This window comes from Aspergillus niger (assembly GCF_000002855.4).
Source record: "Aspergillus niger supercontig An18".
Lineage (NCBI taxonomy): Eukaryota > Fungi > Ascomycota > Eurotiomycetes > Eurotiales > Aspergillaceae > Aspergillus > Aspergillus niger.
Genome location: NT_166533.1, coordinates 514,302 through 533,824, shown reverse-complemented (window position 1 = coordinate 533,824; position 19,523 = coordinate 514,302). Strand labels below are relative to the sequence as shown.

The 19,523-nt window shown below is 52.6% G+C and overlaps 6 protein-coding genes and 1 non-coding gene across 7 annotated transcripts; 4 read left to right on the top strand and 3 right to left on the bottom strand.

The window, feature by feature from the left end:
• Positions 1 to 117: 117 nt before the first annotated feature.
• On the bottom strand, positions 118 to 4,890 carry An18g02510 (uncharacterized protein; the record flags this gene model as incomplete). The annotated part of the gene is made up of 3 exons (XM_001398673.1): positions 118 to 678; positions 751 to 2,609; positions 2,661 to 4,890. The coding sequence occupies 3 exons, from the start codon at positions 4,888 to 4,890 to the stop codon at positions 118 to 120; spliced, it is 4,650 nt and encodes a 1,549-aa protein (XP_001398710.1).
• A 1-nt stretch (position 4,891) lies between these two features.
• Positions 4,892 to 7,247, top strand: An18g02500 (hypothetical protein; the record flags this gene model as incomplete). Its single annotated transcript, XM_059745661.1, has 7 exons — positions 4,892 to 4,957; positions 5,033 to 5,121; positions 5,222 to 5,488; positions 5,587 to 5,688; positions 5,788 to 5,838; positions 6,152 to 6,279; positions 7,090 to 7,247. 7 exons carry the CDS (start codon positions 4,892 to 4,894, stop codon positions 7,245 to 7,247), a joined length of 861 nt encoding a protein of 286 aa, XP_059602900.1.
• A 76-nt stretch (positions 7,248 to 7,323) lies between these two features.
• Positions 7,324 to 12,347, top strand: An18g02490 (uncharacterized protein; the record flags this gene model as incomplete). Its single annotated transcript, XM_059745660.1, has 7 exons — positions 7,324 to 7,470; positions 7,561 to 10,502; positions 10,557 to 10,902; positions 10,954 to 11,342; positions 11,401 to 11,507; positions 11,560 to 11,942; positions 11,997 to 12,347. 7 exons carry the CDS (start codon positions 7,324 to 7,326, stop codon positions 12,345 to 12,347), a joined length of 4,665 nt encoding a protein of 1,554 aa, XP_059602899.1.
• Positions 12,348 to 13,395: 1,048 nt separating this feature from the next.
• Positions 13,396 to 15,918, bottom strand: An18g02480 (uncharacterized protein; the record flags this gene model as incomplete). Its single annotated transcript, XM_059745659.1, has 2 exons — positions 13,396 to 13,684; positions 13,739 to 15,918. The coding sequence occupies 2 exons, from the start codon at positions 15,916 to 15,918 to the stop codon at positions 13,396 to 13,398; spliced, it is 2,469 nt and encodes an 822-aa protein (XP_059602898.1).
• Positions 15,919 to 16,562: 644 nt separating this feature from the next.
• An18g02470 (uncharacterized protein) lies at positions 16,563 to 17,747 on the top strand (the record flags this gene model as incomplete). The annotated part of the gene is made up of 8 exons (XM_059745658.1): positions 16,563 to 16,583; positions 16,640 to 16,752; positions 16,818 to 16,828; positions 16,890 to 17,215; positions 17,268 to 17,316; positions 17,368 to 17,377; positions 17,429 to 17,469; positions 17,518 to 17,747. 8 exons carry the CDS (start codon positions 16,563 to 16,565, stop codon positions 17,745 to 17,747), a joined length of 801 nt encoding a protein of 266 aa, XP_059602897.1.
• A 298-nt stretch (positions 17,748 to 18,045) lies between these two features.
• On the bottom strand, positions 18,046 to 19,045 carry An18g02460 (uncharacterized protein; the record flags this gene model as incomplete). Its single annotated transcript, XM_059745657.1, has 4 exons — positions 18,046 to 18,431; positions 18,528 to 18,834; positions 18,883 to 18,913; positions 19,002 to 19,045. The coding sequence occupies 4 exons, from the start codon at positions 19,043 to 19,045 to the stop codon at positions 18,046 to 18,048; spliced, it is 768 nt and encodes a 255-aa protein (XP_059602896.1).
• Positions 19,046 to 19,282: 237 nt separating this feature from the next.
• tRNA-Gly (GCC) lies at positions 19,283 to 19,353 on the top strand. Its single transcript has one exon. It is a non-coding gene; the product is annotated as a tRNA-Gly (tRNA).
• The last annotated feature ends 170 nt before the right edge of the window (positions 19,354 to 19,523 follow it).

The window sequence follows — 19,523 nt, the reverse complement described above, 5'->3', positions numbered from 1 at the left end:
CATCTCCAGTAACAGGCAAACACTCATATCCAGTTCGAAGATATCCCAGAAAAAGAAACAAAACATTAGAATAATGAAAATGTACGTCACTGACGCGAGCCCGCTACCATTCAGCGCTCACTCACTTGCCTTCAACAAGGCCACCGCGGCTTGCTGCGCGCGTAATCCTCCCACTTCACGCTTCAGCCGAAAATTCTCCTTCTTCAACCGGCCAATCTCCTCGAGAGCCGACGACAGCTGTGTTTTGAGCGCTTCCTCGACATTTCCAGCTCTCACATCTTTAGCGATCTTACTCAATTCGGAGTTGAACCGATCGTAAAGAGCTTCGTTTTCAGCGCTGGCTTCGCGATAAAGTTCATCGAGCTTCTTGGCACGTTTCTCGCTGACCACCAGAGACGACTCCAGGTCCTTTTCGATCGCCGCGGTGCGACCATTGAACTCGCCGGATAGCGTTTCGAACTTCATCTCTAGGTTGTGGACGCGGGACACCAAGAACGAATTTGCGGTAGGCGAGGCAAATGGCTCGTCAAGGGAATCGGAGCCTTGTCCGTCACCTCTAACCAACGATGGAGTAAGTCTCATCGCCCGCAGTTCCTCACCAATGAGTTCGAGCTCATCCTTGAGACCTAGCTGCGCCATGTTTTGTGCTCTCTTTTCACTATTTAGGCGATCCCGAAGCTGTACCATCAATGTTAGTCGTCATGTCTCCATAAATAGACGCGGCAAGAAAGGAAGAGACATGAAGCGTACCTTTTGGGGACTCTGCAACCGCATTTTGGGGGTCTTCTGAGAAGACGTCGGTTGCAGGCGTCTCGCATCGGAGCCGTTGACTTGAAGCGGTCTCTCCTTCAGACCAGGGGCGCGAGAAGAGGGTATACTTGTAGCCCGTGACCTTCTCTTGGCCTCTTGCGTAGGTGATACCGAGGCTTCGCCTTTTCTCCTCGTGGCGCGTTCCGTCTGCGGCATTTTGGGGTCGATGTTTTCTTTGCGGCTGGGCGTCACTGGACGTGTCGGTGATCGGCGGGTTGGCGAAGGCAACCGAGTGGGAGAGTTACCTTTGGCTGGTGATGTGCTTCTGACGGTCGAACCTGAGCCATGACTAGTCTGCGGCCGCGCCTGTCCAGCAGGAGTCGCCACGTCGGTCCGAGGTTGATTTGATATAGACGACGGAGTTGCAGGTCGTTGTCCCACACTGGACACGATAGATACATCGGAAGAGGCAGTGCCGGGTCGGAGATCCGAGAGGGAACTTCGTCTCTTGCGGCGCACTTTCACCACTCCATTTGTATTTGTTGGAATCCCACGAACGGAGGATAGAGACGGCGGTTGCTCTTGGGAACTACCTGGTCGTCGAAGATGTTCTTGGGAGATGGATGCACCTGGGCGGTCGCGGGAGCCTGGTCGCAACAGGGAACCTAGACTGGTATCGACGTCGATCGACTTGGACCGTAGCAGCGACCCCTTTGGCGTGCCAGGCTCCGAGTCACCCGAGCCCTTACCCTTGCTTAATGTCCTGAGGATGGACGAGACCTTGCTTTCTCCCTCCAGCTTGGAGTTTTCTCGGTGCAGACCGAAGCCGAAACGCTTCCGGAAGGAGGACGCGTTCGAATTCATGGAGCCTGCAGTCTGGGAAACCGATTTTGTTTGATCGCAGTTGAGAGTCCCTTCCAATGACGCACCACCAGGGATGTATTCATCAAACAGGTTATCAAAATCGTCCACTAGTCGGTCCAGGAGAGAGATATGCTGCATTGGGTCGCCATCGATTGTCAGAACTTCTGCAAAGGCCGCAGTCAACGCGCCCCGGTCGCCATCACTACCCGAGGCATCCAGCAGCTCCGCCAGCAGCCGGATCATGGAGGCCAGCGCACGCCGATTCTGGGGGCTTTGGTCAGCTAAGAACCTTCGGAAGCTTTCATCAAAGTCCCGTGGGAACATGTTGTCAAACTGCGCTTGCAAAATCCTTAGGGAAGGTGAGTCAATAACGGGGCCCATGTGTTCCCTCCACGCATTGGTCATAAACGTTTCGAAGGCCACAAAAAGCGTGTCAACTGGAACTTCGGCTGCTGCTTGGATCCGCCCGGGGTCTTCAAGCAGGATGTTGTATAGCTCATTGACCGACGACCGATCGACGTTATCCCTTCCGCGAAGAGACCGTCCGACAATATTCCCACTCCGAGACTGCAGGGCGAGTGCATAAGCTGCAAATGTTTGCTCCAGCGCACTAAATGGACTTTCCTCGCCCTTGGTCGGTGGAGCGCCCACCACTGAGATTTTGACCGGACTCTCCTCCTTTCCAGGGAAAACCGAAGGCAGTGTGTTCGAGCGCGGCATGTTGCCTCGGGGCGGTGGCATTTTAGGGTACTCTCCCAGTAGAGTTGCCGAAGTCGGTGCCTTGGCGCTGGGTGCATTGCTTTCCTTTGATTGACTCCCCCCCAGAAGGCTGGAGAGCAACTTCGAGGGCGAAGGGGGCCGGAAGCCACGCGGAACTTTAAACTGAGCCATGAGGTGTCCGGCGAGGTACCGAAGAATGTCGAAGTTGGAATGTACGATCGACTCCGTCATCGTCCGATTTCGAGGCCCATGGAGAGGGAGGAGGACATTTAGTACTACCAGGGTCAGTACAGAAATAATTATCGGCCAATTTGGCAAGTACTTACAGCGCTTGGAGAGTACGGGCACGAAACTATCCACGGTGACCATATCCGAGGAGGCAGTGCCGACTACGGAGTCAACATCCACCCGGTATTGGTCTTCATTGGCCAAAGACACGGACACAATCACCTCCAAGTCAGATTCTTTCAACTTCTGGCTGCAGTCCGCCCTAGAAGTATCGAAAATCACCCGGATCTTCGACAGATTGGCCCTCTGCGCGGCCTCTTCCGGCGCTTCTTCGAACACACATGCTAGGATCCCGAGATTTCCAACCGTACCGGTTGGACTGCGCAGCGACCACTTGCCACTTTCACGCTCGCTCTCAGAGAATCGGCCCTCAATTTTAGCTTTCGCAATCTCCTCTATGATTCGGCTCGAACGACCCTCGTACATGGACACCGGCTCGAGCGCAAGCAGGTCCACTGTCGTATTCTGGTCGGGTCTTGAGGTGGCAGATGCCGGAGCCAAGAACAAAATCCGGCCACACGTGGACTGCGTACATCGCACGGTGTGTAAGTCGTACACTTGTACCACTCGGAGCTCGGATGAGGCAGGCGAATTGGGCGCGGTGTTGGTGGCCGCGGCGGCGTTATCTAGGTCGGCCAGGAGACCACGCGCTGTCGTTTTTGCCCCCACAGGCTTCGATAGTAATACCAGACAATTCTTGTAAATCAGCATAATACCCGCGCTGGGCTCGGTGGGTGGAACATCAAGATGATAGGGCGGAGTGAGCTCGTTGAAATCGACGGCGGTGATCAGGCGGCCGGTCGGTAGAATCGTCGAGGGCCATCCATCAACTAGCTCTTTCAACCGTCGAAAGCTCTGGTCGTGGTTGGTCGATGAAGCGTCATCGAGCGAGCAAATGTCCTTGATAACATCGCGCGCTTTCAGCAATGGTCGGACAGCCGGGTGAACCAGAGGAAGACTGCCGGTCATGGTGTCGATCAAAAGACTGTAGCGAGGGAGACGTTGCACCGGCTCCATGAGAAGGGAGCGCAGCTTTTGCTCTCCGGTTTCGTAGACGCGCTTCGAGAAGCTCGAGTGCTTGTCTCTCATAAATGAATTCAGCGTCTGCGTGAAGCCGGTGTGAGCCCGCATATAATCGGCGTACGGCTGGGAGAACCGGGGGAACCAATCCAGAAGCGCATTGGCAAAAGCCACTGCGCCAATCGCATCCGTTTCCTCCCGCGAGAAAGATCGTTGCGACACCGACGACGGCAGTTCTGTATCATCCGTGAGGTCATCAATGGCTTCCTTTTCCGTCTCCTCGAGAACCTGTCGAATTACCCCCAGGAAACCCATGTTGACCTCCAGGATTTCATTCAAGCATGGCGGAAAGAGCGTGGCCAGATCGGACTCATTGGGGCTGGTACTTGATGGGCCTCTTGCCTGGGCCTTCAACCGAAATTCCTCCGCCACATGACACACCAGGGTGTAGAGCTTGTTCACATATCTCTCTTCCGTATCCACCACTTCACACATGGTCAAGCGCAGGGCTTGTTTCTGGCCTTTAGAGAAGAGCCGGGACTTGCTCAGGTTCGTCGGTTGCGACGGGGCGCGCTTCAGTCGGGAAGTGGGCAGGAACATGGGCGCTCCTAGGGATCGTACCAGAGCCGTATAGCGTCCATAGTGAAGATCGGGGGCATCGTACAAATCTGCATTACCATCATGAACATCATCATCGTTATCGGGCTGGGTAGGAGGTTGGATCACTCCGGTGGGGAGGACCACATCGATATCCACCCAGGGGACCTTGCGCTCTTGGAAAGCACCACGAATGTCGCGCACAATGTCAGCGGTGTGTTCTATCTTCGTCATGCGATTTGCTATTTCCGCCGCGTGCATTTCATCGAAGAGCTTGGGCAGTCTCAGCCCCGGTTTTCCGGCGCGGGCGAAGGTCTGCAAGCACTCCTTGGCGGGGTCCGACAGCTCTGCAAAGTACTTCAGCATACTGACGGCGAGACCACGACTGACTTCATCGCCTTGCTTCTCTCGAGGCAAGTGGTTGACCGCGGCGTATAAGGGGGCTGCGGGGGAGACGGTAATGCGCGGGTAGCTTTGGAAGCCGGCGGGGGTGAGGATATGCGCCTGAATGCGCGAACTGCTAACGGTGGCATTTGCAGTTGCGACGGGACCGTAGAAGATGAAGATGGACGATAAATACGGATCGGAGGCATGGTACAAGGAAAGCTGCTCCAAAGGCAGGTCCGATGGGGCGGTTGAGACCGTCGCCATGATGGCGGGGGGGAGGAAGGAGGGAGGGAGGAAGGAAGACTGGTTATCGCATGCAACGAAAGCGTGGGTAATTGCCGACCGATAAATTGGCGGGGGTTTTTGGATGGAAAGAGCGATCAAGGATGATTAGTTGCACTAGTAGATAGCCAATAGGTGGGACAGATTATTAAGTGCAAGGGCCAATCTTAAGGACAATCAGAAACCGAGAACGATAAGAGAAGAGTCAAGCAAGTAAGTAGTAGTCCGTGAAATAGGAAATCAAAAGTAGGAAGAGTTAGTGAACAGTGATCCGCAGTCAGTGATGCCCAACCACAGAAAGCCGGATGGGCAGGTCCCAGGAGGGGATTAGAATTAGGGAAGGACTATGGCAAAAGAAGGTCGATGTAGATGGACGAAGACATAATAGAAAAAGCGGCGATGTCGCACAGTCTGATGGAGTAACGAATGAGGGTCCTCATGCAGCGGAAGGGGAAAGAGAAAGAAACCCCTCCATGGGAAAAACTGGCGAGAGTGATGGGAAGAAGAAGAAGAGAGAGAGAGTGAGTGAGTTGGTGAGGAGAGAGGCGGAGAAGGAGGAGGAGAAAGAAAAAGAGGAGAAGTAGAAGGTTAAGCAGCGACGGTGATGGCGATAAATCAATCAATCAATCAATCAATCAATGGATCGATCGGATCGTAAGACGCGTTTCTGAGGGGAAGGGCCCAGACACACACACACGCACTTGCTGAGGGAGAGACAGCGACAGGAACAAGCTTTCCCCGAGTTGAGTGTGGCAGCAACAGTTCAGTTCCACCGTCCGTGTGTTTGTTTTCGTCTTTTGACAGCCAGCGAGGGACTTGCAGGGGATGTGCAGCGTTGGACCGAGCGACTGGCAACTAAGTTGGGTTGCTGATGGCTAGTGCTGCAGCCTCCACGATGAGGGGAAGAAGGAAGAAGATCGGGTCTGGCCGGTTGGAGTGACGCGCCTTTTTCTTACACTTTTTTTGTGTTTCGGGCACGCGGGGGGGGGAGGGGATCTGGCAACACTTAATCTGGTTTAGTTTGATCGGTGGCAGATCGACTATCCTCTCCTTTATTCACCGGGATCAGAATGCTCGGTGATAAGTATAGTAACCATCGATAGAGAAAGAATGCTAATAGCTTATTTTCTACAGCGTCTACACGTACCGAGTATGCCATCTATAAAAATGTCCGGATTAATTCTAGTATTTTCTCTTTTTTCCTCCACGCAAATGGAAGAATCACACGCCGACACGTGTAGAGGGGAAAAGTGCGCCAACTGTCAACAATTGTCCGGGAAAAGAAAGCCACAGGAAGATTCTTGGAATCCCACGAGAAGGGTCACACCCGCTGCGAAGTTACTCATACTATTGAAGGGAAGACTTTCCCAGGTAAGGGTGATTCAGGTGCATGCATTGATTACCCCGGAAGGAAGCAGTTGTTTACTCCATAGTCAGATAACCAAAAAATAATGCTAAACATAATAATAATAAAAATAATATAAAAAAAGACCAGTGTGGGACCGGCAAGCTGCTCTACCGTCTACGGACTGCCAGATTGATAGATCGCACTATCGGACTCGGACTGGCCACACCGCCCAGATCCCCCAGCAAAACATCGCATCCCCAACCATGGATCCTTATTCTTAAACCCAGCCCCAAACCAAACAATCAATCCATTGTCTTTTTACCATTTTTTCTTTATGGGTGGATCGGGAATACCCTCCCGTTCCTTCTCAGATGTCTATCTTGGATAGTATCATATTACCATCAGCTCTTGTCCTGATTATCGATCACAGGTTAAACTTTATAAGGATCAAGCAAGGCATTCTCATACAATCCCCCGCAACTAGCCTCAGCAAATCGCAATGGGAGAAGCAACCCTTGCAGATTTCCCCTCCCCAAGTGACAAGAGTAAAAGTAGTTACTGCAGCGACTGGGCTTGGGGGCGCATAGTAACCATGAGGGTTTTCTTTTGGTTAATCTATTTGAGGGGAAATTTTATCCCATGAAATTACAACACCGGCTAACAAGCCACTATCTAACACTGTAGGCTTTACCTATATAAAATTTATAAAGACTTAATCTCTTTGGTTCTACATAATTGATCACATCTACTCCCTCGTGAAACCAACTGTTTAGTTAAACGTCCCTGGCCGCCGGAGACGGGTTGGGCCTAAACCCCATTGGGCAGGTATGGAGAACCTCAGGCTCGCTCTCCGCTCGCCGGAGCCAAAAGAAGACCAGCTGTTGTGTTCCCGCTCGCCGAACTCAACTTGCCTCCCCCCTCGGCTCCTCCAACTCCCTCTCCTCATCCCTCCTCTACACCCCCCTTCCCTCTCGCTGCTCTGTTCGAGTAGGGCCATGATTTGAACTGCTTCTCATTGTCCGGCGATTGTTTTCTGGCCGCTCCCTCTCCCCTCCCTACTCTTCGTCATGTCGTCCACGCCTTTACCCATCGCGGTCGATCCGGTCGCGTTGGTGATTACGGAATGCATCACAGTCACCTCGGCCATGCGAAAACATGCCCGGTGGGCTCACTCGTCCGTCTCTGCCATCCTCGGTGGAGGCGCCGTCTCTCGTGTCTACGACCGGGATACGTCTGCACCCCCAAGCCCCCGCAATGGGTCTACGCCGCCCCGTCCAAGATCGAGGATGTCCTCCGCCGATGAGGACCACGCCCTCGCCAACCGCTGGGGTCTCCGGGGCAAGAAGGGCAAGAGTATGCAAGACAACCCGCTGATTTCAGCCTTCGCCAGGTTGCGGAGCGACCTGAAGGGTTGCAAAGATATCCGGTCCTTTGACGCTCCTGCGTTGCTTCACCCGTTCCTCCAGGTCGTCCGATCCTCGTCCACCTCCGCCGCCATTACCTCCCTTGCCCTTGTCGCCCTGACCAAATTCTTCGCCTACAACATCATCAGTTGCGATTCCCCTAGACTCCCCATGGCCATGCAACTCCTGTCGGCCGCCATCACCCATTGCCGCTTCGAAGCCAGTGATTCGGCCGCCGATGAAATTGTCTTGCTGCGGATCCTGAAGTTGATGGAAGGGATGCTGTCTCGGCCGGAGGGCGAGCTGCTCGGAGATGAGAGTGTTTGTGAGATGATGGAAACGGGTCTGAGCATGTGTTGTCAGGTCCGCCTGTCGGAGGTGTTGCGGAGGTCCGCCGAAATGGCCATGGTCAACATGTGTCAGGTCATTTTCATGCGCCTGTCGCACTTGGAGGTCTCTGAGTCCGACGAAACCGGATCGCAAGCACCATTGCGCCCAGAGATGGAGCAGACCAGTCTGAAGATGGACCCGTCCGTCGACGGGAACACCGTGACCTCGCAACATCCCTCCGCCATGGGTTCCGACACGGGGGTGACTGATCGAGACCGTGGCAGCCGAGACGGATCGCCCGAGCAGATGCTGAATGGAAATGCTGTTGCCGCGCCACCAAACCCACAGGACGACACGGGCGACGAAGTGAAGCCATACTCCTTGCCATCCATCCGGGAACTGTTCCGCGTCCTCATCGACCTGTTAGATCCGCACAACCGCCAACATACCGAGCCCATGAAGGTCATGGCGTTGAGGATCATCGACGTTGCCCTTGAGGTCGCGGGGCCGTCTATCGCGAAACACCCGAGTCTCGCTACGCTGGCGCAAGACGATCTCTGCCGACACCTCTTCCAGCTGGTTCGATCCGAAAACATTGCAATCTTGACTGCGTCGCTGAGGGTCGCCGGCACCTTGCTGCTCACTTGTCGGCCGGTTTTGAAGTTGCAGCAGGAGCTTTACCTGTCCTATCTGGTCGCCTGTCTGCACCCGAAGGTAGAGATTCCGAAAGAGCCTGGCATCAACCCAGCCCTTTACGACGGTGTACCGCAGGTGCCCAAGCTAGTGAAGCCGTCCCCATCGCAAACGAATAGTGGAAGGTCCACCCCGGTTCCCGTGAAGGATAGACAACAGTTGGGCCTGGAAGGTGGATCGCGGAGGCCGGAGACCCGGGAGGCTATGGTCGAGAGCATTGGCGTGCTGGCACGCATCCCGAGCTTCATGGTAGAGCTTTTCATCAACTACGACTGCGATGTCGATCGCGCCGACCTGTGCGAGGACATGATCGGCTTGCTCTCCCGTAGTGCGTTCCCGGATTCAGCTACGTGGAGCACAACCAACGTGCCCCCGTTGTGCCTAGACGCCCTACTCGGTTACGTCCAGTACATCTACGACCGGCTTGATGATGAGCCGGTGCATGAGGGTTTCCCTTCCATCGAGCAGCTCCGAAGCCAGCGGAAGACGAAGAAGCTGATCATTCACGCCGCCCAGAAGTTCAACGAAGATCCCAAAGCCGGGATTGCTTATTTAGCATCGCACGGTATTATTGAGGATCCGAGTGATCCCGCCCTCGTTGCTCGATTCTTGAAGGGGACGACTCGGTTGTCAAAGAAAATTCTGGGTGAATATCTGTCCAAGCGCAATAATGAGGAGCTACTTGATGCCTTTGTCGAGCTTTTCGACTTCTCTGGAAAGACCATTGTGGACGCCCTTCGTGATCTTTTGGGTGCTTTCCGCCTGCCTGGCGAATCTCCCCTGATCGAACGAATTGTCACCACCTTCACCGAGAAATACATGCAAAAGGCCCAACCCACTCAGATTGCCGACAAGGACGCTGCGTTTGTACTGACATACGCCATCATCATGCTTAATACAGAGCTCTACAATCCCAACATCAAATCCCAGAATCGCATGTCCTGTACCGATTTCTCCAGGAATCTGCGGGGTGTGAATTCAGGCCAGGATTTTGCGCCTGAGTTCTTGCAAGAAATCTACGATTCAATAAAACATAATGAGATCATCTTGCCGGATGAGCATGATAACCAGCACGCGTTCGACTTTGCGTGGCGGGAATTGTTGCTGAAATCCTCGTCTGCCGGAGAGTTGGTCGTTGGGGAGACTAATATCTACGACGCTGAGATGTTCGCCGCTACCTGGAAACCGGTGGTAGCGACTCTGTCCTACGTCTTCATGTCTGCCTCAGACGACGCAGTTTATTCCCGGGTTGTCACGGGATTCGATCAGTGCGCCCAAATTGCTGCCCGTTATGGCTTGACCGACGCCTTCGACCGTATCGTCTTCTGTCTCTCCTCGATCAGTACATTGGCTACCGACAAGCCTCCCAGTACCGCTCTCAACACCGAAGTGCAGGCCGGTCAGAAGAGCGTGATGGTGAGCGAATTGGCGGTAAAATTCGGACGGGATTTCAGGGCTCAACTGGCGGCGGTAGTACTCTTCCGTGTTTTGGCTAGCAACGAAGCCGCAGTTCAGCAGGGCTGGACATATGTGGCTCGGATCCTTAGCAACCTGTTCATAAATTCTCTTATTCCTGCCCTCGATTCCAACCTCAACGCTGAGCTTGATATCTCGCCAATCCCGTTGCAGACTCCGTCGCAGGTCGTGGACCGCGATGGAAGGAATACGGAAACTGGGCTTTTATCTGCATTCACATCATACCTTTCCAGCTACGCAGCTGATGAGCCTCCGGAGCCGTCGGACGAAGAGCTGGAGAACACCTTGTGCACCGTGGACTGCATCACCGCTTGTTCTACTACCGAAATCTTGGCGAATATCAAGTGAGTAGTTATATTCGCTGTCCTTTTTTACTAAGATCTCTAACTTGCTTTTAGGTCCCTCCCATTGGAGACGGTGTCTCTGGTTGTTGAAGCGCTTTTGGCCCAGATGCCCGAGGAAAGTGCCCCGGCGGTCATTGTCGTGAAGCCTGAACGACCTTCGGCTGGCTCAAGGGCGTCTAACGGCAGGACCGATGGCGGCAAGTCAAACTACGACCCGGGAATGATGTACCTCCTCGAACTAGCGACTATCCTGACCCTTCGGGACTCGCAAACCCTAGAGGCTCTCGGGGAGAGACTTCTGACCACATTGCAAGCATTCATCCGCGACGCTAGAAACATCCACTCTCTGGCTTTGTCCCGGATTATTCATTATCTGCTGAACCTGTTGCGGCTGAGCCATGTATGTCAGTTCCCTCTTGCACTGCGTTCTAGTACACTGACCAGCATTCAGGATCAGCCTTTTATAAGGGTTCCTGTTATCTTGCACGGAATCTCTGGCTTTGACCAGGACATTTTGGAGAGCGTCGCCGTTACGATAGTGAAGAGCTTTTCGCGGTGTATCTCGAGTGCCGGGCTTTTGCGGAATGAGATCACCGTCTCTCCTGATTTCTGGTCCATCTTGCAGAGACTACTGCCTCACAAGGAAGCTGCACCACTCGTGTTCGATTTGCTCCGCTCCATTGTGGAGTCGAATCCTCCCATCATTACCGCCGACAACTATGAGTCTGCCGTTAGCCTCGCGAATGACTTCATCAGCGCTGGTAGCGTAGGCTATATTGAGGAGCGACAGCGGGACGCGCATGGACGACGCGGAAAAGCTGTTAAGCCTTCAAAACCGAGGTACGTATATTTGACAATCACCCTCGCACAGACTCAGGAGAATTGACAACCCTGGTAGTGAGAATGAGGTGGTTTCACGTGGTGTGAAGGCCATCGGTTTCGTCCTTCAATTGACACGGCGTGTCCCCGGCCTGATCAAGCAGTCACACCTCGAGGAGAGCGAAGGTTCGTCAAATAGACCCTTTACACGGCAAGCATAAACTGACATACTTCCCAGCCTGGTCCGCGTACTGGTCTCCCATCTTCCAATCCTTGACTGCGCAATGCATCAATCCATGCAGAGATATCCGTCACCATGCCGTTTCAGCTCTACAAAGAACTCTCCTTTCTCTTGAAATCAGCTCCACCGATGAGAAGGAATGGACAACCATCTTCGATCAAGTTCTCTTCCCGCTTATCCTGCGGTTATTGAAGCCCGAGGTGTACCACTCCGACCCCTTGGGAATGGGTGAAACCCGCGTCCAGGTGGCCATCCTGGTCTGCAAAATCTTCCTGCGCTACCTCGACCAGCTTCCCAACCGCGACGGCATGCTCGATCTGTGGCTCAAGATCCTCGATATCCTCGACCGATTGATGAACAGTGGCCAAGGAGACAGCCTGGTACGTTGCCTTACTACCAACTTCAACCTAAAGCCAAGCACTAACCCCAAACAGGAAGAGGCTATCCCCGAAAGTCTCAAGAACATCCTCCTCGTCATGGCAGACGGAGGCTACCTGGTCCCTCCTTCCCAAGATCCCAGCAAGGAGTCCATCTGGACAGAAACCAAGAAACGTCTGGAACGATTCCTGCCTGATTTATTCAAGGAAATCTTCCCCAATGCGTCGGACGAGAAATCCGCGCCCGTCTCAGTGGCTCCCTCTCCTGTCCCGTCAACTTCAACTCCCCCCGCCGAACCCCAAGACCAAACCAGCACCAGCGCAGCAGAGCCACCAGCGATATCCGCAGCTCCTGCCGAAGCCGAAGCAGAAGAAGAGACCGAAGCACCAGCTACTAAACAGGATTAATTAGTCCAGTCCAGTCCCTGAGACCTAGCACGGACTGCCGGACATTGTAATGAACAAAGCTATCATCATTCATCATTTCTTGTTACCCATTGTTTTCTATGTACCTCGGGCATTTTATAGCGTGGGTTATAGTCCGTTTTTTTATTTTGCCACTTTACGCTTGAGGCCCATCCATGTTTTGCAAAAATACCTACCATCTGTGTACCCTGTAAATATAATCTCACTCATCTTATGAAAGAAAGACCGTTTTGTTTGTTTGTTTGTTGGCTTGTTTGTTATATTTACTTATCTAGTCACGGAGATTTAAATTATCCGCATGCATAGAGTTTCATGTTGGTTGGTTGTGTTTGTGTCCAAACTTGCGGGTAAGTATAGAAGGTGCTGTTAGTCTATTCCTTCTCTACAATATTGATACAACTAGAACCATATTTATATTCCTGCTACTATGAGGATCAAACACAAATCATATTTTCAGTATCTACTTAGTGATTATACCTACAAGTACGCAGTAGACAGTGAATGAGGAAAAAGAGGAAGGTACATCCATACAAAACATGCATATACAAGGGAAATGCTCCACGATAAGCAATCAACAAGCTCTGATTCAGTGGGTCTATACTATACTATAGTAAAGAACGCCGAAGAGAAGAATGATACGTACTAACTAAATAGGTATCCTATAAGTAAAATATAGAGCGAAGTGGGAATGAAAGACGCGCGGACAGATACATAGGTTGGAGATCAAAAGAAAGGAGAAGTTGGATGGTCGAGTGGTACAGATGGGTTTGTAGTGTGGAGGGGATTGTTCTGGGCTATTCAAAAAGGCCCAGTAGCGATGATGAGTTGTTTGTTAGATGAGATTGTATGTAGGTGGGAGAGTATAGAAAACTGGTTGATAGTGATGATGATGGAAAGTCAGGAGATTTGCAGCAATTCCATCTTGAATGCGATGATGGATGATGGGATGTTGTCATTGAGATTGCAGCGCAGCTATTCAAAAGATAAAGGAATGGTATACAGGTAAATTGAGCAGAGAAACGAGGAAAAACTAGTCAGCATCCATGTCGTCATCGAGGTCAATCGCATCCGGGTTGACTGGAGCAGCCGGGGGCTGCTGTTCCTGGCCAGCTGGAGGTGGCCGGTTGCCACCTTCTGGTCCGGTGCTGGCGGCGACAAAGCCCACGGGGGCACGAGCCTGTCGCTCCAATGCTGCCATTGCGTCTGCACGCTCCGCCTCCGCGTCCACGCCGTCTTGCTCAGTGTTGTCTTTGCCGCCATCTTGGGTCCGCTGTTGACTGCGGGCAATCGCCTGGGAAGCGATAAAGTTGACGTCGGTGCTGTTTTGAGGTTAGTCATGAGCCAATTGCTTGCTACACAAGGGAATCACTTACTTGTACTGTGCTTGAACACTGCGCTTGATACGAAGCATCTCCTTGAAGGTGTCCTCGTTTCCGTGCTGGACTTCAAATGCCTCCCATTTCTGCCAGAAGGGCGCGTTGGTCCGGGGATCGCAGAACTGCGACGCATGCCCATAGATAGCACGGGCCCGATCGATTTCACCGAGTCTCCGCTCCATCTCCGCAAACTTGAGGCACATTTCCTTCGCTTCTTGGTCGGGCAAGGCTGCAATGGCCCGTTCGTAGATGGGTCTCGTGGACGTTAATCCGAAGTTCGAAGCCGACTTGGTGATGTAGAACTCGAACATTTCGAATCTGTCCTCGTCGGAGACGGCGCGGGTAGCACGCTCGTATATTCTCATGGCATGTCTGGCCAGACCGCGCTCCTCTTCCAGGTTGCCATACATCAAGTAAAGAGGCTTGGCGAATTTGGGAGGACATCCGTCCAAGGCTTGTTCGAACAGATCGCGGAGTCGTTCAATTCCAATTTTCCGGTCAACTGCCTTGGTCAGGTAGAGGTTCCAGAGCTCGAACGCAACTGGGTAACTGAAGAGATCCAATCCACGTTCGTAGACCTTGAAGGAGTCTTCGAAGTATTTGTTCTCTTCCAGGAGGTTGGCGTAGTTGACGACGGTTTGAGGGGTAGCGATGCGTAGTTCGAAAATCCTTTCGTAGACCTTCTTCGTCTCCTCCAGGGAGGAGACACTTTCGACCAAATCGACATAGAAACTCCATAACTTCCAGCTCTTGTGCACACGTTGCTGAGGTGACAGGTTCTCGTCGAAATAGTCCACAGTCGACTTCTTCGGTGCTTGCGTTGCCTTCGCCATGATCTCCACGGCCTTGTCGAAGTTCTCGCTCCGCAGTTCCATTTCCGCCCACTCGCACCATGTCTCGGCGAGTTCAGCAACTGATTTGAAAGGAACCTTGACAGCCTTCTCAAAGATGACTCTAGCCGTGTCCAGATCGCCTCCGTTTTCGTAGAACTTGGCATAGTTGACCCAGAGTTCGGAGAATTTGCCGTGTGCCTTCTTGGGGTTAATAGCCGCAATAGCAGCTGTGTAGGTTTGCACGACCTCGTGCTTGTTGTCTCCCCAGAGGGCCACTCGCTTCTCCCACTCAATGACATTGTTCGGGTTCTGCCTGAGAAGCACATCATTAACAAGGAACGGTCGTCGATCCATGAGTTGCTCAAATCGCATCATCCGCAGATCAAGGTCGAAGTCTGCTTCCTCGTCACTTTGTCCTTTGTCAGTTCGGGTTGCTGCTGATTCCATCAGGCTGCCAATGATAGACTCCTCGAATTCGACATAAGAGTCAAAGATCAGTGTAAAGTCTCTGACCGTCATGACCGTGGTGATACCTTCCTCGAAGACATCTCTTGCTTTTTCGAAATTACCTCTGGTAATCCAATAAGTGGCCAAACCAGCCCACAGCTTGCCCCTCTGGTCGGCAAACCGATCAATGCCACTGCGCAGAATGGCGTCGACATCAATTCCTACCTGAGGGCCAGTCTCGATCTGCTTTGCCTTTGATACCAGCAAGTCCACCATCTCCGTCCATAGCTGGAAATTACTCTTTCCTTCCTTGGACTGGAAACGGGGGTTGTCGAGTATTTCCATGTACCGCTTCACAGCCTCCGTGTACTGGCCCATATCGACGAGCAGTTGAATGTACTCCTCGGCATTTTCAGGGTGAATCTGCATGTATCGAGCCCAGATCTTCACGGCCGTCTGCCCTGACGCGGAACGCGCAAAAGTCTTGTAGAGCTTCCAAATCCGATTGTGTTGTGTGATTGGCAGAGCTCGCAGGGCACGATCGAACGTCCGTCTGGTTTGCGTGACAAGAGGCTGCTGGAGCAGGAAGGAGAGATACATTTCCCATATCCGCGGCATCTTGTTGAGCAGGATGAGAGCACGCTCGAAAAGCGCGTTGACTTTCTGGTATTCGGCCCGATAAACAGTCGCGTTGCGGCCCTTAAGGTGGTGTGTCCGAAATTCGAGATACTGCCTATGGTCAGCTGTATTCTGACACCACCATGTGACACGGAATATAGTGATATGAGGGGTGCCGCAGGCAGAAAAGAGTCCATACCATCTTCCACAGCTTGTAAGATCTCGGTAGTTCTCTACACGCACGCTCCATAACCTGCGAGTAAATCCATTAGCACGCATACGAGGACGACATCGCGACGGCAGGAAAAACGTACAAAGGCTTGCTCGTAGAGCGTGCCATGTTGCTGTTTATATTCGATATAGGCAAGCCATGGTTTGATACTACCGGGACTGCGAAGGAGATCCTGCTCGTAGACAGTATCCTGATCGGCCTGGAATCACATCGCACAGTTAGCCAGATCAGTCTGGTAGTTCAATGGGTGCGTCGCCCCCACTTACAATCAGGTAGAGGTCCGGCCCTGAGGCCGACGTTCGGTCCATCTGAGCGTGTTGCCGGTGGGATCTCGGGGGCAGGATTGTCCCTGGCATTGCGCCACTCAATCGAGCGGGACCAACTCACACGGTCAACACGAAATCCGCAGAAAAGGGGTTCGCATGAACGGGGAAAGCTTGTCTGGTCGCGCGGGTTGGAGAAAAGCGCCGAGCGCTGCGGGCGATGAAGTCGGACATCGTGCACGTGACCGGGAGTCATGCGGGCGGGCACGGGGTGGTCCAAGCTCACTATCGCGCATCGTCATCGCATATCGCGGCCCTCCTTCCTCGCTGCAGCTATCGTGGCCTTTGTCGGGATTGGAGTGGCCCTTGTTGTTCCCTGTTTCTTTATTTTTGTTTTCGTCTGTATAAATCATGTCGGGTGCTGTGGTATGTCTGGATTTAATCCTCCTGTCTCCTTTCAAGAGCTATGCGGGGACATGCATACTGACTACACTTACCTATTCAGGGCCGTGAGGCAGTCTTTCCGACTCGCCAGTCGTTGGGGTTGATGAAGGGTAAACTGAAGGGTGCCGAGACTGGACACAGTTTGTTGAAGCGGAAGAGTGAGGCTTTGACCAAGTACGTTCTTTGACTTGCGCTATTCTAATTGGAGACTGTTATCACTAACCCAACCTGATCTACAGGCGTTTCCGGGGTATGAGAGGCCTTCCTCCCCAAAGCTTCCCACCGTGTCAGAGACTAATTTATGTGTCTAGAGATCACCCGGCGCATCGACGAGGCCAAGCAGAAGATGGGACGGGTCATGCAAATCGCCGCTTTCTCGCTTGCCGAAGTCAGCTATGCGGTCGGAGGAGATATTGGCTATCAAATCCAGGAGTCCGCCAAGCAGGCCCGGTTCCGCGTGAGGGCCAAGCAAGAGAACGTCTCGGGTGTTTTGCTCCCTCATTTCGAGAGCTACACGGAGGATGGAATCAACGACTTTGGCTTGACAGGTCTCGGAAAGGGTGGTATGCAGGTCCAGCGCTGTCGGGAGACCTATGCTAGAGCAGTGGAAACACTGGTGGAGCTTGCGAGTCTACAGGTTGGTTTTATACACCCATGGTGTTGTTCAGATGAGTTAACACTGTTCCTAGACTGCATTCGTGATTTTAGATGAGGTCATTAAGGTGGTGAACCGGAGAGGTACGTGCTGCTGTCAGAACTTGTTCCGTCCATTAAGCTAACTTGTCACAGTCAACGCCATGTAAGATATTCATCGCTTCGCCCGAGTAATTCAGATACTAACCCGTTACAGTGAGCACGTTATCATCCCCCGTACTGAAAACACCATCAAATGTTCGTATCCCCTACCCTGCCACCTCCCTCCCAACTAACACAGCCTAGACATCAACTCGGAGCTGGACGAGCTCGACAGAGAAGAGTTTTACCGCCTCAAGAAGGTCTCCGGTAAGAAGCAACGCGACAACGCTGCTGCAGACGCAGAGATCCTGGCTGCGCGGCAGAAAGAAGCAGCCAGGCTGCAGGAGAGCGCCGCTGCTGAGAAGAAGGAAGAAGAGGCGCCTGAAGCGCCCGACGTCCTCGGAGAGCAAGAAGATGCGGACGTGATTTTCTAGGCGCCGTTCAGTTCCCTTTCGCCCTGTAACTAGTACCTCCCTCACCTACACTTTCTAGCCTGGAGCAGTTCTTTTTCGTCACTTCATATGCCTTACACTGTCAGATATCACACCGCCAGCCAAATGATTTACCTCAAAAGAGACATCAGACATGCTTTCTTCCCAGATACCATCCAACAGATCAAGTAGGTAGTAATAGTAATGAAACAAGAGACATACTAGACACGAGGGAGAAAATAAAATAAAATACCCACCCCAACGCCAAACAAGCCACAACCACCACAGACAACAAACACAATCATTGTCTCTGGTAAGTAACCCGAATCGGCTTCCCAGCCTCTCCCATAGGCATCCCCGACGTCGCCTCCTTGGCACTGATAGCCCCAGACTCGTTCTCGTACTCGACGAACGCAATACCCTTGCGTCCGGGCACCAACCGAACCTCCTGGAATCCTTCGAACCGACCGAACACAGCCGTCAGACTGTCCTGATCCGCAGTATCGGGCAAGTCGCGCAAGAAGAGAATCTTGTTCGGGGGCAGATACTCGTCCGGAATAACCGCCGCCGCAGCCCCACTGGTAGGCTTGAGACCAGCGCCCTTGGCGGTTTTCGCAGGACGGCCAGGTTCCGTAGGAGCACCGGGGGGTCGCTTGAGCTTTTTCTGAGCTTCGAGGGCTTCGTGCGCTTGTTTGCGTTCTACACCAAACACCAACCACATGACACATTAGCCTTCCCATCCGGACCAAAAACGATAAAATAGACAGAAGGAAATATGCATACCCTTCTCAGCCAACCTCCGTCTCTTATGCGCCTCTAGCTCATCCTCTCCGCCCTCACGCAACACCGTCATATCACTTCTCGTCTTCGCGTAATCCAACACCATCGGTTTGTCGAAGAGTTCGAAGCCATTGATTTCGTCGATGGCGCGGGTCGCCGCCTCCACGGTGTCGAACACAACAAAAGCCTGCCCTTTTGCCTTGAGGTTCGTTTTCGCGACGATTTCAAGTACCGTGCCGTATTCGGAGAAGATCTCTTCCAGGGCTTCTTTTAGCTGGTCGACTTTGATGCGCTCTTCTAAGTTGCGGACCTATTTCGTTTCATAGGTGTTAGAGATGCGGTGTGAGTAGGGGGTAACGCTGGGGGGAGTAGTACGTAGACTCTGTGAGCTGGTGGTCAGTTTATGTTACTGCTATATGGGTTTGTTGCGATGCGGGTTCGGAGGAAGAAGAGATGGGAGAGAATGTATTGACTTACGTGCAGTTGGGGGGTATCGGGGTGGGCGCTGTTATGGTCGCCATTGTTGCTGTGCGTTTGTGGGGAGCACCCTTGTTGGTGGAGGTTGAGTTGGAGGGAATGGTGTGAGAGCTATCGGAATTACCTACTTGGAGTAGGTCTCGAACTGTAGATATGTCGGCGACGGGGCCGGTGGATGGGTGCCGCTTTAGCGGGTGAGCTTCGGGTCAGGTGATTGCTGCTGGGTGGGACAGATACTGCCCTTTAGGAAGCTTAATATGGAGACTCCTTACACCACAACAGCATCATTGGTCTAGTGGTAGAATTCATCGTTGCCATCGATGAGGCCCGTGTTCGATTCACGGATGATGCACAGCAATTTCTTTTTTACTTTTTCTACTTCCTGATAGTAGCAAGTTTATTGCTTATTATCTATTCTAAAGTTAATTCATTCTATGTGATATATTGGCAGAATTGGGAGATCGGCAAAACGACGGGATAAGATATCCATGACTGAGGAATGCGCTATTTACAACCCAGCGT